This window comes from Morone saxatilis, unplaced genomic scaffold (genome assembly GCF_004916995.1).
Source record: "Morone saxatilis isolate NCDOM2014 unplaced genomic scaffold, NCSU_SB_2.0 Contig2, whole genome shotgun sequence".
Lineage (NCBI taxonomy): Eukaryota > Metazoa > Chordata > Actinopteri > Moronidae > Morone > Morone saxatilis.
Window position 1 is genome coordinate 15,420,389 of NW_023339762.1, and position 15,691 is coordinate 15,436,079.

The window sequence follows — 15,691 nt, forward strand, 5'->3', positions numbered from 1 at the left end:
GTCTGCAGAAGTCCCTCCCCCTGATGGCTCTATTATGAAACTGCAGCACGAGAGAGGCAAGTCTTTCAATAAAGATGACTGGTTTGGTTCTGAACTAAGAAATCTTACAGCAAGCAGTTTTTCTCTTATGAACTCCTACAAAACAGAGCACGTTGAGTCAGCCATTATTTATTTGAATTTGAATTGGTATTACAAAAACATCACAGTGGCATATACTTAATGCTGTAACATAAAAGCTTTACACGTTTTATCATTAAATGATACCAATTAACAATGAACAAGATATCATAGAGATTTGCATACAAAAAGTGAAGTGCCCTATAATATTCTGAAGCCATCTTGTTGCTACACTTGTGCAATACATTGGTGGGAGAAGCAAGAAAGGGAGAAAGGGAAAAAAAAAAAGGTGACAAGATTAAATGTAGCTTATTCAATGTACAAAATAAACTGACGACAGAGTAGCCTTAGAACAGAAGTTGTTTACTAAAATATGAGTATAAACTAAAAACCTACTATATGAGCCCTTTGACAAAATGAGTGGACCAAAAAATCTTAAACTGATCATATTTTTTTTTATCAGTAGAGAGACCTGCTCTCATGATGAAAAACTAATTAAATTTCTACTTCCACGGGTCATTTCTTCCATTCACATTTCCATCATCAAAACAACCATAATCCTGCCAATTTTTCACAAGTTCAGGTGGTCCCACAAACAAAAACTTAGGCGTGATGCTATGGTGGACAATACTGTAACAGAGAAAAGGTAGTCGATTCTGTAAACAGCTCAAAGTACAATTAGAGTAAAGGAAATTAAAAGTTGTAACAAACAACATAGTTGTAAACAATATATCAGCACACAAGAAAAGAGGCTAAGTGGAAGAAAAAAAACTTGTTCCTCTCTTGTGGATTCCCATTTAGACATCAGATTTACTCAAATCTAAACATGGTTTCTTTCTAAGCAGGTTTTGATGTGTGGAACATTAACTTTTTCATACTGGTCTGTTACACAGTAGATACCGTAAAACATGTGTAATAGAGAATATGGTCACAATGTTGAAAAGTAAACAGCTATCATCTGTAAGTACCTGAATGTGGAAGACAGAAAGATATTGCTACACATGTTTAGCAATCTCCTGAAATACTTCCTTCATACATAACAAATCATATTTCCATTTTCACACAACAATCATGCTGACAGACTGACTTCACAGCCACTTCATCCGAAGCTGAACGACAGTATACTAAACTATAAAACCATACCATGTGGAGGGTACCTGTGAACTGGTGTAAACGCTTGGTAGACAAATGTTATACTGCCACACTGAGGACAATTCATGTAAATACATCAGCATTTTCCAACAGGGCTCAGAGAAGTAATCCCAGCATTACATGTCCTGTAAATCTTGCAAAATAGATTTTAGTCAGGGGAAATTGAATCCTTTAAACACATAAAAATCCCAACTTATTTTTTGAAAAATCAAGAACATTACGAAAAGAAAACAGAACATTACACTTTAGCACAATACTCACAGGCAGGGGTATTTTTTAGGGCAAATAATATATCGTAATACACAAAAGAGTTGCAATAAAATAGTCAGATAATGAGGTAATTTGTAGGGGATCGACTGATTTGGTCAGTGCCAATTTTAAATATTGTCCATAATAAATGTGTAAACAATAGTTGTTGTTTTTTGGTCAATTACAAATGTAATGTCTTTGGGAAACTTTAAGTAATTAAGTGGTATTTTAGTGTAAAAATAACATGACAATATTAAGAAACTCTGCCAAATATGGACAGATAAACTGGAATGACCAACATTACAGCACTGGCTGACAGCGTTAACACGATGGCTCAATTACTGTCTCCAATTATTTTATCTCAGATTTGTAAAAACAAAAAAAAACAAAAAAAACAAATACAAGCAAAGTCCTCCCCAAAATGTTCCACATGCTGTTTATGCAAATGATAATACATGGGGAGACGATTTTGTTTTTGCTGAGGTTTGATGGTAGACCTTTGTTTGAATTCTTTTGAGGCACAAACACTCCTCAGAGACTGGAATGATATGTTCAACTTAGGGATCAGAAGGCTCTAAGACTTTCAGCAGAATCTGAATTTCAGCATAGACGATTCAAGTGCATCAACAGACACAGGGATCAAACACAAAAGATGTGTTGTTGAGTGGCAATGTGGAAAATATATTAAAAAAAATATTTAGTTAAACATTTTTAAGACTTGTATGAAAGGAACTGGGGGCAGAGAAAGCTAAATAAATGAAAACAAGAGTTAAGAAAAAAATACAATCATTCCTTCAACAGGCATAAAGTCGAAGACTTTTAAAAGATCACAGCCATGTTTTTAAAAATACTGATTCGGACTGAAAGAGTGTAGCTTGGCATTGAAGGTTGAAGAGCCATGGACAAAGCACACTGTTCTGGCTGTCACATATACACACAAGCATACAACAAATAAGGCTTTTACAAAAAACAAAAACAAAAATGGCAGGAATACTGATAGAAAGCCCATTTGGCCTGTAAAGTTTTGGTCTTTTGATCAGATTTCACTCAACATTTATAGAAAGTTGATTGTTCCAGCCCTGATTCAGAGACCAATTCTTTAGGAAATAAAAATCCCTTTTCAACTGCAGCACATCACTGGTGTGGTGAAGGTGTGATCTCTTCATACTTCAGCTGGGAAATGTGACAAGCTTAAGGTCAGTTATCCTCCTCATCATCGCTGACGAAGCTCCGTCCGTCCTGACTAGTCTCTCTCTCCCTGAGAAAGGTCTGCCTGATCGCCTCCAGCTCGGTCAGCTCAAGGCGGACTTTCTCCAGGTGGAAGGAGCGGCGGTTCTGAATTTGCCGCATGGGGAACGGGTTCATGTCCATAAAGGCGATGTTCATCAGCTTCCTGGGAAAAAGAAAAGCAAAAAAAAGGGCAAATGTTTTTCTATTGTTCTGCATGCTGTGAATATGACATCCTGTTGGCCCTGTTTTGTATATTTGTTTTAAGTTGAGGGCTACGAGAAATGACATTTTATTCCTGTGTATTTATTCCTGTATGTGGAAATGGCAATAAACAACCGTGAAAAAGATCTTTTGTGTATTCCTTTGTACAAACATTCAGACTATTATGACTGAATGATCCTGCAGACACACCATCTTCAGAAATCTCATTCTTATACACATGATTGCAAATACCAAAACAAACTGCAGTTGCCGTACCTTGAATCCAGGATCGTTTGTGTGAAGTATCGAAGATATTTGAAGATGGCTGTGGAATCCTGCAGCTTCAAAAACTCTTCCTCTTTGTACTTGAAGAGAGCGAGGGCGAAGCGAAATATGATCTGTGGAGAAACAAAGAAAAAAAAATGATCAAAGCCGTCAAATCTGCCTCATGAGTTTCCCTGTGTGACCGTTTACTATAACACAACATCCCTCTGACACACAAAGCCACTTTAGAAGGCTGAAGGCAGTATTTATTACTTTTAGAGGAATGTGCGTGAATGTAAGCCTTTATCAGTATTTATCAGTTGATGTGCAGTGGAAGCCAGCGAATCTTTGAGCGGATGATAACGAGAGTGTAGGTGAGGGAAAAAAGGGGGGGCCAGATTTTTAATGATGGGTTTTTGTGGTGCAAGGGCTGCTGATTCTGTATAGTTAAAGTGGCGCAGATTAGAATGAAAAACACCAGATTCAAATGTGATTTGCAATCACATATCAAAGCAAAGAAAACTGGATTTTGGGCCACCTGCAGTCTAAATGCAGCCTTGTTGTATGTGAAAGTGGTTGATCTTAGTGATGAAGCCACAGAAAGTTATCACCTAAGTTTACACTTCCCCTCAGCTCAACAAGCTTCACAGCATGTTTTAAACTCGTGTTGGTTTTCCGGGCCACAACATCACTGTTTTGGTTTACTGTCACAGCTCTGATGCTGTTGCTTTCAGCCACAGCAGACTTCCATTTTTCCATGACTATAAAAAAACTAACTGTGTGCCATCTGCCCAGCAACAAAACGGCAGACGGACAAAGTTATAGAGTAGCTAATGAAGAGCATTTAGAAGCTAAGTAGACAGATGTTTTTCCCTCAGGAGATAGTGGAAAGCAGAGTGAATATTGGACACAAACATGACTCCACATGCATGCTACTGTCACTTATATCTGCTGGATATCTGAACAACAAACTTTGCTTACAAGCTTGCCATGACAGTTTTAAAGATGTGGTAACACAGCATGTCAGTGTTGTGTTCACAGCTTGTTTCCACAGCCCCAATTAGCCAATAATTACTTACTGCAGGTTTTATGCTGCATTAATTGGCTTCTTTGGCAACTTTGGGACAGCACTCCGCAACAAACTAAAAACTAAAAAGTACTGAAGCCAATATCTTATTGCTATTTACACATCGTCCACATTAGTTTCCACCTGGTAAACTCTAATACTAACACTCTTTTTGGTTGTGTTTTGGTCTTTCTTCAACAGCATATGGTGAGTTTATCAAAGCTTATTTGCTGAAAACAGCTGCCCTCTGCTGTTGGAAGTGAGGTTTATGAGAGCAAAAAGCAAGCTAAAACAGGCAAAAAAAACAACAACTTTCAATTTCACTATAAGTGGCCATTTCCATACACATAGGTATTTGATCCACTGTTAATTACATAATAAGAAGTGGAGCTTTAACTTTGCATAGCCATAAACTCAACCATGTCAGTCTAACAGAGGCCTGGATAAATTCTAACTACACAGACAACTAATCACACATACCATCAGTAGAGCCAACAGAATGGCTATATCGACATTTTCAAAGGTCTCCTTATCTCTCTCTTTTTGTTTTTTAAACTCTGTGAGCATGTCCAGACAGAATCAGTCTACGTGACATTAGAGGGATCACAGTTTTACTTTCTCCTCTGACTCTTACCTTCGGGCCTTCAAACAGGAAGGCATCCCAGATCTTGAAGAGGATGTCGCTCACCACACTGTCCACAAACACCACCAGGAACCAGTTAAAGGTGATGAGGGAGAAGTCTACCTTGTACTGCTCAAAGTGGGCATGAAGCCGGGGTAGCTTCTCACACATCAGGTCCTTGAACACACGCTGGTCAACCTGCACAGACACAACCAAATATTAATACTATATTATTTGTTATTAATTTTTTTTTTACAGCAGGAGAAAACATAGGATCCAATCCAGCAGAGGAGAGAAAGAAAGCAACCAGTGCTGACTACTATGCTGCATTCTTTCTATGATCAGTCATGAGCAGCAGCCTCAGTCACATGGATATGACATCAATGACCCCACAGAAAATTGCAGGGGAGGCAGTAACTTGTCCCAGCGTCTCCAAGTGCTGGAATATAACATTTGAGCTTGTTTACCTGTGAGCCAAGCAGAGTCTTGGTGTAATAGTCTCTTGGCATGAAGACCTCCACAATGGCTATGAGGCTCCAGAAGGCGTCCTCTTGGTCCAAATAGAGTAGGGCAATAGCTGCCAGCCTGAGGAAATTACATGAAATAAAAATGAATGGTTACCAGGCAGAAACGATGAGAGGGAAAAGAGCAGTAGAACAAGTCCTGTACCTGTTCAGTCCCTGGCAGTAGCCGATATCCGGATTCCTCCAGGAGAAGGCCATCAGGATGTTCCTGAGTTTCTGGATGCCGCCTGCACTTGGGGAGGCATAGTGCTTGTTGTTGGGCAAAGTACGCAGCAAGTCCAACTCGATCTGCTTCGAGGCTGGGTTAGGCTTGTCCCGGGCGACGTTTAATAAGGTCTCATAATAGTCGGGGGCCAAGTGGTCCCGAAACTTCTTGACATGGAAGGAGACACACCAGCGCCAGACCTTGGATCGGTGCTCGTGGGGCACACCGCAGCGCATCAGGGCTTTGAGCTCAGGGGAGCGCACCAGGTCTCTGTTCATAGTGCTGGCCAGATAGTTCTCCCACTTCACCCCGACGGACACCTCCTGATCCGTCATGGATAGGGACTTCAGCTCCAGAGCTCTCACCTTCGCAACCAGCTTCTCCTCCTCTTCCTCCTCCTCGGGGACAGTCTTGAAGCCGAACACGTCGTACTCACTAACATTAAATCAAGGCAGAGAGAAAATGTAGGAAAACTATCATCAGTCAGGGATGTTCAATTCATTCCAAACATTATTAACACTTTTAGGGCTACCCACATTAGCTTAACCTGACTTCAGTGTTACGTCACTTAGGAATTGCCTGATTTCTAAAAATACATTTTGACGAGCTCCAGAGGACATGTCTGAGCTCGCACAGAAGGTAGAGCAATAGAGACTGAAATACCGATTAGCAGGGCTAGTTTTTCCAGTCAAGATAAATTGACTACAGCTGTTAATTAAGTAGTAAAAGTAAAACAAGTCTGGTTACTGCATTGCTTTTGGGTCTATTATTATTATTGAGGGAACACTAGGGCTGCTGCAGGCCTTTGATACCAAGGGAGTGACCTGTTTGTGGACTTTTTCTATTTAACTACAGTGTAGCTGTGCTTGAAATAGTGTCATAGTGTGATATCATTTACGTTGAGCCATTTATCTTTGCAAAACATGCTTGAATGTTAGAATACTGTATAATTACTCAAAGTAACAACTTAACGATATTTAAATAAATTAGTTTAAATGAAAACATTGTAGAGAAATTCAACACAGTTTTCAATATGAAAAAAACCTTTATTTATAAAGGCTTTTTGGCGTAGTCCATACCTGACAGTATTTGGTTTAAAGATGGGGTGCTCTTGTTGGTCGGGGCTTTCTGCCTGCAGTGCATCCTCTAATAATCTGGAAATGACCTCACGGGTTTGGCTCTGCTCTGAAGACGAACACACCGGGGTTTTCACTTCTTGAAGCAGCACCAGGTACTTACTCTCCACCTGACACATCTTGGCCTCCAGGGCCGTATACTGCAGCAAAGATAACAGAAACACATTAGCATTTATCTTTGTTCAGACCAAGATCAACGTTTGTTATTCATTGTTTCTACTTGGAATTTTTTTAGGTTTATGGGGGCACCAGTTGAGGTCAAAGCTGGACTTCCCCTAAAAGCTACTCAGACTTCCTGTTTCTATTAACAGAGTAATGCAACATTAACCGAGAAACACAAGCGAGTACCTTTGCTTCTAAAGCTTTTTCTCTACTCTCTGAATTTCTACGTAACACTGTCAGCTCCAGGATCTCTTTGTTCAGGAACTTGTTCTGGGATTTGTAGCCTTGAAGACTGTCCTGAAATGAGAAGGAGAAACATGCTTATTTAATTACAAATTCAACCAGAATAAGCTCTTCCAGTGCTCATATTCATCAGCTCAACTGTATATCCAAGTGTTTCCCTCTGTACCTTGAGGATGTCTAGCTCCTGCTGATCTTTGTTGGGAAGTGGTGAACCGGCGTCACTGTGATTGCCGCTCTGCTCTGAGCTCTCCTGTGACAGCTTTATGATGACTTCATCCTTGGCCTGGATGGTCTCCATTAGCATCCCTAGCTGGTCGTTTATCTCCCCCACCTTTATTTTCAGGCCCTTCAGCTCTTGTTGCAGACTCTCCTTCTCCAAGGCAAGACGCTCCATGTGGCCACACAGGGACTGGATCTGTCCGTCTTTTTCCTGAAGCAAGGCCTCCATCTGGGTGTTCTCTTCCTGTGTTACTACTGGACCTTGAGTCTGGTCTGGAGCCGCAGATGAATCCGGAGCTGGGGCTGGCGGCCGCACTGGCTGCCTGTCACACTGGGAGGTCCTCAGAGTTTGCTGCAGAAGTCTCACAAGCTCCTGGTTTAGATAAAGAGGGATTTTTGGTCAACACAGTCTTGCAGGGTCAGGATCATTCTTTAAGATGTAGTCACCTGTTCACAGAAAACACTGATGTGTTGAATTCAATGTAAAATGTTTTGACCTTGTGGGGTAAATTCACAAAGGTATAAATGCAACTTGGTATCAGTGTGTAATACACACATATGTAACATCCAGTTACAGATTCAAAATAAAGTTTTCCGAGGTATCAGTTTGGTTATGTTTAGCAAAAGAACCTACTTGGTAAGTTACTATGGCTGCCACTGCACTTTAATACGTGTGTGTACTTTGCACATCTCTAGTGGATCGGTGGATCTATTTGGCGTAAGACTGGGCTGATAAATGTTTGTCTAGTCAACAAAAAAGCTGCACTCTTGAAGGACAGCTGCATATTGTTTGCTTTTACTTGTATAACAACTGACCGTATTTTCTATTAACTGAATTTTAAGAATATTACATAATTTTTTTACACTTAACATTGCTGGATTCCGATGCAATTACAAGCCCAGAGTAAAGTAAATAAAAAGATGTTAGTTTAAGTTATTAACTTCTGTATTAAGAAGAAAAGTCATATAGTAAGATTTTATTTTCTATAACTAATAATACACTGTTGTGTTTTACAATGTTACAAAGAAAAAAGCCTGTTGTTGTTCTTCAAATCAAACTACAAAACGACTTCCCTGAGGAAATAACAATAAAGTGGTTCACTTCAGCTAAAACGGAGACCGCCAAACATCATAAATAGTTTAAAAACTTTAAATGATCACATTTAGAATAGCCATTATATTTAGCGGGCGTTTTGTTCAGGCTTTTATGTACTTACTAAATTGTACACATCAGGATGCGCAAGGATCCGGGTGGCTTACCACCTCGGCTAAATTATTTCCCAGGAGATACCCTGCTAGTTCACACTGTTTGACAGAGGTCACATTCATGCTGACCTAAGCAGTAACATGTAACTGAGCCACCACTATGCCCAGATAACCAATTACATGTAATTACAGAGCATGAAATTCAATAACAAAAGTTTACCATAGCTATGTACATCATTAGGCTGCTGCACTGAGAAAATGTGGCCAATGTGCAAATACTTGGCTCACACATTTACACTGATGTGTGTGTGTGACACAAATACACCCACATGCACATGGTCACACGGATGCAGACAACAAAACACAGTTTTCATCAGCAACTATTTTCTAACAAGGGTAGAAAATTCTGAAAACTGTCCACAGAGAGGTCTGAGGATTAAAATGAATAACCCAGACATTGTCATTTTGCAAATGTAATATTTAAACACTGAGCACCATAACCAAGTGACAGCATGTGGGAAACAAATCTTTCTTTGCAATTTTGGATGAACTTACCCTTTAATACAGGCATAATGTGACTAACAAATTCAGTCTAGGCCCAATATTACCTGGAGGACATAAATCAATAGCATTAACAATACAGTGTCAGCTCCGGTCCACTTGAACCTGCACAGTGCCAGGAGTGACCGAGTGTTTCCAACATCATTTACGCAGAGACAGCCAGCTGACTCAGTTCATTCCTGTTACAGTTTTGAGCTGGCAGTCAACCACTTCACAGGGGAACCATACACACATACATCATAATCATCTGGCTTACATTGCAAACCATTGTGACTGATAGGCTGGTCTCAAAAACATTAAAACAAGAACAGAGAGTAATGGAAAGGAACGACGCAGCTGTGAGTGTTGTTAACAGAACTGCTGTTTCCTTGTTTCTTGCTCAAGCATGACTAATCATTTGCTGTCTTCCGGTATTAGTGAGAGCATCAGGATTAAACTGTTCAATCAGTCACCACAACCTCAGACTGATGAATTAACTACAGTCAGAGCAAAATCACTCCGGTCAGCTTGGTATTTCCCCTACTGTGGATAACTCACACCTTAAGAAGTCACTCCAGCTGTTTTATGGTTAATTGTGAAAAGTGTCTGGACCTGAATGTGTGGCCCAACTTTTATAGCAAGCCATCTGATAGTGGTTGACATAATTCAGGACAAAAGTGGTAGACCAACAGAACTAAAAATGCTACACATCCTTATAAAAAAAATAAAATCCATATACTTGTATTACATTCTTTAAAAAAAAAAAAAAGACATTTCATTGGGTGAAATAATGAGTGGGATAACTGTACCTTCTGACTGGCGAGCTCTTCTCTGAGTTTGGTCTGTTCCTGCTGCATGCGATTAAGTTCTTCTTGTTGGCTCTGGAGGCGAAGCTGCATCTCCAAAGATTTGCTTCCATTACACTCCACTGGCGAGTTCTCGGCACTGCGTGTGTCAGCGTTGCGCCCAAACCTCATGTCTCGGAGCAAAGGCCTCTTGGGGCGCGATGAGTTGCGCACAAAGTCAAAAGTAAAAGCTGATCCGAAGGAATCTGTGAGAGAAGAGAACTGCATTATTTTCCTTTTTATTGGCTTGTTATCCCCACCTATAGTTTTAAATTGTACTTGTAGATAATAACAAATAAGTAATTAAAGTGTTTCAGGCAGAAAAATGCACTGATTGTCCATTTCAGCATAGTATTGAGCAAATGAAAAATAAGGCAACAGGGAGTGGACCTACGTCTGTGTGTGTCTGGATGATGTTTCTGTTCAGGGAAGTCCTTGGGTGGAGCATCGACCAGTTCCCACTCCTCTGCACTGCTGTTGCCAGTGTAAAACACACTGCGTCTGTTTTCGCCTCCTCTCCCCGGCCGCAGATAAGACATGGAGTTCCTGACAGAACAGACAACAGACAAGAGGGTTAGTAAGACCGAGACTGTGGAGACTCAGTGTTTTCTGGATATTAAGTGGCCGCTATGTAAAAGCTTTTCAAAACCACAGGAATCAAGGACACCGATGCTCTGCTACTTTCTAAATAATAGCATTAGAACAAACCTTTATTGAGGTCTTTATACTTTCCCCAGCAGGCCCTGGAAACAGAACTGCAGCTGTATATATAAAAAGCTATATAAAGCTCTACAACCTAAGTAGATATGATATGTCTATATTAAACTAAACGGGGGAGCCTGACTAACCCTAACCCTAATTAACAAGGCATCCTTCAATGTAACATCGACAGGGTCGTGTCTAAACAAGAGCTGACACAGACTCATTGTTTTTCACACTCCTGAATGTGAGATCACTTCAGACGCGACTATTTTTGTGCAGCAGAATGAAGATCGTGCCTTGCTCACACCTTGTCTACGCTGGACGTGTTTCAGTCACGTACTTCAGTTGTTAAGCTCACAGCCACCTGACAGAACAGAAACTCTTTCATTTTATTTAATGCATCCGTCTACAGCAGCCCCATAACAGAACTGTTCGGACTCGTGACCCAAGCATGTTTAAACATCATATTTCTGCTGATAACATTCTTGAGCTTCAGCTGCTCCTGCTCTGATCATAAGTTATAACTGCAGGTACTTACATATTTAGACACGCAACAGTTAGTTACAGATAAGATGTTCTACTGGCCCAAGGAATGTAAAGATATATCGCAATACAAATCAGTAAGATTCAAATTGGTGAGATGAAAAATGAATCGTGATACTGATTGTGGTATCAAGGTTTCATTCCAAAATATGCACCGTTTTGCACACTTTATACCCTACTTAAGATTTGATAATTTCATAAAGAAAATATATTTTGTAGATTTGTCTGAAAAGCCTTTTCAGTCATGAATTGTTTTCAATCTAATTTTGTTAAAAGAATAGTAAGAAAATCATATTGTGGACCCAGTATTGTGAACTGTATTGATCGTAAAACCGTCCCTAACTGGCCCCTATTTCAGTTAGTATGAATCATTTACCAATTAGTTTGGAGACAAAAATACAAACAAACAACTAGTTGCTGTGAGTTTTATATCCCTTAGAAACACCCTTCGCATTCTAAAATACGAGATGCTAAATCATCATAAAAAAGTCAGAGTACAGTGGTATGGAGACATGCTATAAGAAGTAGGCAGCAATGAAGCTCAAAATGCTCCAAGATTCCTGTGCACCTTTATAAGTGAATTCTCTTTCTATCACAGACACAAAGCAAAGTCCAAACCAATGCTGCATTTTTAGCATTTCAGTGTTGCATCATTTGAATGGATGTGTTGTATGGCCCAGAAGGGGAACTGTTGATGACTGCATACTAGCAGCCACTAGCAAACTATGGATATAACCATTTCCTCCACGGCAGACAACATCAGGAAGAACCTGAGGAGGTATTCTCTTTCCTCAGTACAGCTCTATTGAGGCATATAGAAGACAAACTAGTTGTGCCTGTTTAGCAGGGCCTCCAAACAAAGACTTGAAAATACGCTCTCGTTTTAAAAAACTGTGGGTATCATCCGACGAGGGTGCGGAAAGGTTTCGTTCGGGCTTACCTGATTTCTGTACCAAAGTTTCTGAGGGAGAAGTTGAGGGGGTTTGTGGATGCAGCAGAAGGCCCCCTGGCTGACTGGATCCCCACCATTCCCCCGCCATCTGTTTCTGTGTCCATGGCAAAGTCGCTACGGACCTTCTCCATGCTTTCGCTCAGCTTCTCAAAGACAAACGCATCTGAGAATAAAACAAAGAGCCTATTAGAACAACATAATAATATTATTGCATTGACTCATAATGCCACTTGTTTCACAGGACACCAGCGATAACTATTGTCTTCTGAGGAAATGACTGTACTGACCCTGAATGGATTCCAGAGTAAAGTGGGGCAATATTTTGAGTTGCCCAGAATGCTATTTACAGCAGGGTGGATGTCTGTGGCTCCCTAACCATCAGAAAATACAGAATGTAGCATTTCAGAGCCTAGCGGGCTAAATATAAATGTTCCTCTTTGTGTGAATTTAACAGTGTGGGAACTTTTTATAATAGAGCCGAGCTGCTCCGCATTTATGCTGTCACACCCAGAGAGGAAACCTGCCGCCATCAACACATAGTTGTTGTTGCACTAAACCCGCTCCAGCTTTAATTAACGCAGCAAATTAGTTGATGAGAAGTCAACATGGTTTGTGTCTAAACCTTTATAGTCAGTAGCTACTACATGACAGTCTACAGTAGCACTTTGGTTAAACTGTAAAGAAAAGATTAGTCATTCATCTTTTACTAGTCATGCAAAAAGAGCAACATATGTCCTCTTTACAGCTGGAGGGAATATTCCAGTGAAGGAGACATTAATGCAAGCCTGGCTGATATTTCCTTCATTTCATCATAGCTCAGGGACCAAAGGTCATGGACTTCTCACACAGAAATAACTGAATATGAGAAAAAAAAAAATCAGAAAAACACTTTTGTATTCTATATCTTTACTTTCAGAACCAGCTACTTTTTGTAGGATCTATTTGAAATGCTTTGTCTTGTATGGGGGCCGACGAATGTTGACAAAATCAAGTATTGTAATACCATTTATTAAATATTGTATCTGTATATTGGTATTGATATAGAGTGATAACATGGCTATTTGGGTTTTCTTAAAATAGACATCACACACACCAGAAATTTGTGTTATAAAGAAAAACATTTGTTATGTGTATGCGGTGACAGGAAAAGGAAGAGGCATTCACAGTTCATTTCAGCTCAGCTACACCTGTCAAAACACTTAAGTCACTTTTTGTCACTTTAGTAGACCTAAAGATCAGGAAAACACACAGTTGTTGTGCTACTTGCATCAATCGGAGTCTCAAAGTCTCTTATTTGCTTCACATCTAGAGGAATTGCACCTTTTCTTTGTCAGGATGACCAGGGATGTTTGAAACTAATATTTGCTGGTAATGGTTGCATTCAACGTTTAATAGAAATTATATGAGTGTAGACTTTAGGTGCCCCTAAAACAATAATGTTACAAATAATGAGTGAAACCTGTGAGGGTTGGTTTTTGTGAAACTGGTTCAGAACAGCCTCATATCCAAGTGAAACAACAAACATACCTATAAACCTTTACTTTTTTATTTTAAACTTTCTTGCCAGTCAAACCATGTGATTAACCTGTCTGACTCCACGAGGGTCAACACCTTGAATGTGAACAGCATTTTGCTGGTGTATAAAGCTGGTTAGTGGAACACCAGCATAACTGATAGAGTTATTAATATATTACACTGTATAAATATAAATCTTACTTATATTGTAAATGTTGCTGAGCTGCATTATGTTACAGCGGTAGATGCTTGTGAGAACCTTAAAAACAACAAGCAGGGCACTCAGTAAGATTTTTATTTCTCTGAGTGCATTAAAATAAAACACACCCAAGATAAAGTCGACGTGAGCTGATTTCTTTTGTCCCCTTTGTTGATTTATCATCGAATCCATGATGGACCCAGCCCTGCCCACATGCCGTTCCTGAAGGAACATGGCAACACAATGACTTGACTTGGGTAAATATTAATCCATCAGATACAGGTGTTTGCTTTCAGCTGGTGCCTGGATTTGATGAAAATGAGTGAAAATGAGTGTCCACATTGTTCGTACACACTGTATACGTGTGTGTGTGTACGAACAATGTGTGTGTGTGTGTGTGTGTGTGTACCTGCCCTACCATTGTCTTTGCTTACGAGGCCGGTGGGAGGGCAGGCCAAGGTTGGGGAGCTCCAGCTGTCTCTCTGACCGGCCCCTCGCGTGTTGCTGTACTCCCAACGTTTCTGCTGTAACTGCTGGAGCCAGTAATGCATCACCTGCCTGCTGGGGGCCTGGGGTAAACACAAACACACACATTCACACAGATAAGGACTCACAAGACCTATATCAGGGATCCAAAGGTGAAAAGACAACTCAAACATCATTATTAATGGAAATCCACTTTTACTAAATGATACCAGCTGTAGGGTTAAATAAAACACATGAAAAATTCAAAAGCACTTTAAATAGCAGGTTACTATTCAGCTCAGTCATGTGAATGAGCGCAGACGCTGGTTTCAGTCTCAGTTCCAGCCTCGGGCCAGGCGCAAGCTGTTTGGTATTAACTATTCACACCATCTGCTTAAAAAAAAAAAAAGAAACTGATGCAGACTTTAGCAGGCATGTCAGGCTGAGTGAAACCAGAGGCACCTGTCTTGGCACCAACTCAGTCACAGTCACATGACAGCCAAAGACAACAGTCACATGAGATGCTGTGACCCCTCTCTCCAAAAGGCAGATAAGGCTGATGAGCTCATATGTGCATTTAACTCAGTGCTAAAATTATCTCTACATGTAAACAGAGGGCGTGCACAGTGTTTTGAAGCAATCAAGCTGAGTAGTGTGCTGATTAAGCTCCTTGTCTAACAACATGTATAACTGAGTTTCCTTTTCTCTTCTCAAGAGTTGTCTCTGTCGGCAGAAACATTTTGAGTACCAGACTAAAAAGCCAAGGCTGGAAAACAAATCTGTCAAGTTACAAATGGGTGTGTCTGCCTTTCCACAGCGAGAAAGGAAGTGACAAATGACAGCACAACACGATCTGCGTTGCGCTGCACACATGCTGAAAAAAACGAAAAAGAAAAAAGAGTTCCTACCTTCAGGAGGAACTCTTTCCCGGCTGTGCGGATCTCAAACTGACCCTCGTCCCCCTCCACGTCGTAGCTGAAGCACGCGTCGCCTATCTCGATGTGCCCGAGCGGCAGTGCGTCTTGGGGAGTCTTGAAGTAATACAAGTAACATTTCCTCGGGTCATACACGAACCACCGCGGCTTGTACCCCCTCAGAGGCCCCTTGCCGGACAGTTTGTTCAAGTAGCCGCACAGCTTGGAGGCCTGCTCCTTGCTGGCCTCGAGCTCGGCCACATCCACCGACTTCGCGGCCAAAATCCGCGAGGCTGCGCAGGAGCTCGTGTCCCTGCTGCCATCCTCCTCTTCGTGCATCTTTCCTCGAACTTTCTTCTTCGTGCAGCACAGCGGATGCCCACTCCTGTTTCCATCCGCATGACTGCCTGCCTCTTGGAG

General features: G+C 40.8%; 1 protein-coding gene across 1 annotated transcript; it reads right to left on the bottom strand.

The window, feature by feature from the left end:
- Nucleotides 1-152: 152 nt before the first annotated feature.
- On the bottom strand, nucleotides 153-15,685 carry tbc1d2b (TBC1 domain family, member 2B). The gene is made up of 13 exons (XM_035664697.1): nucleotides 15,266-15,685; nucleotides 14,311-14,461; nucleotides 12,167-12,341; nucleotides 10,376-10,527; nucleotides 9,946-10,187; nucleotides 7,338-7,763; nucleotides 7,115-7,225; nucleotides 6,710-6,906; nucleotides 5,571-6,065; nucleotides 5,369-5,486; nucleotides 4,914-5,099; nucleotides 3,226-3,347; nucleotides 153-2,911 (listed from the first exon to the last, which is right to left on the bottom strand). Exons 1-13 carry the CDS (start codon nucleotides 15,608-15,610, stop codon nucleotides 2,716-2,718), a joined length of 2,916 nt encoding a protein of 971 aa, XP_035520590.1. The 5' UTR covers nucleotides 15,611-15,685; the 3' UTR covers nucleotides 153-2,715.
- Between the last annotated feature and the right edge of the window lie 6 nt (nucleotides 15,686-15,691).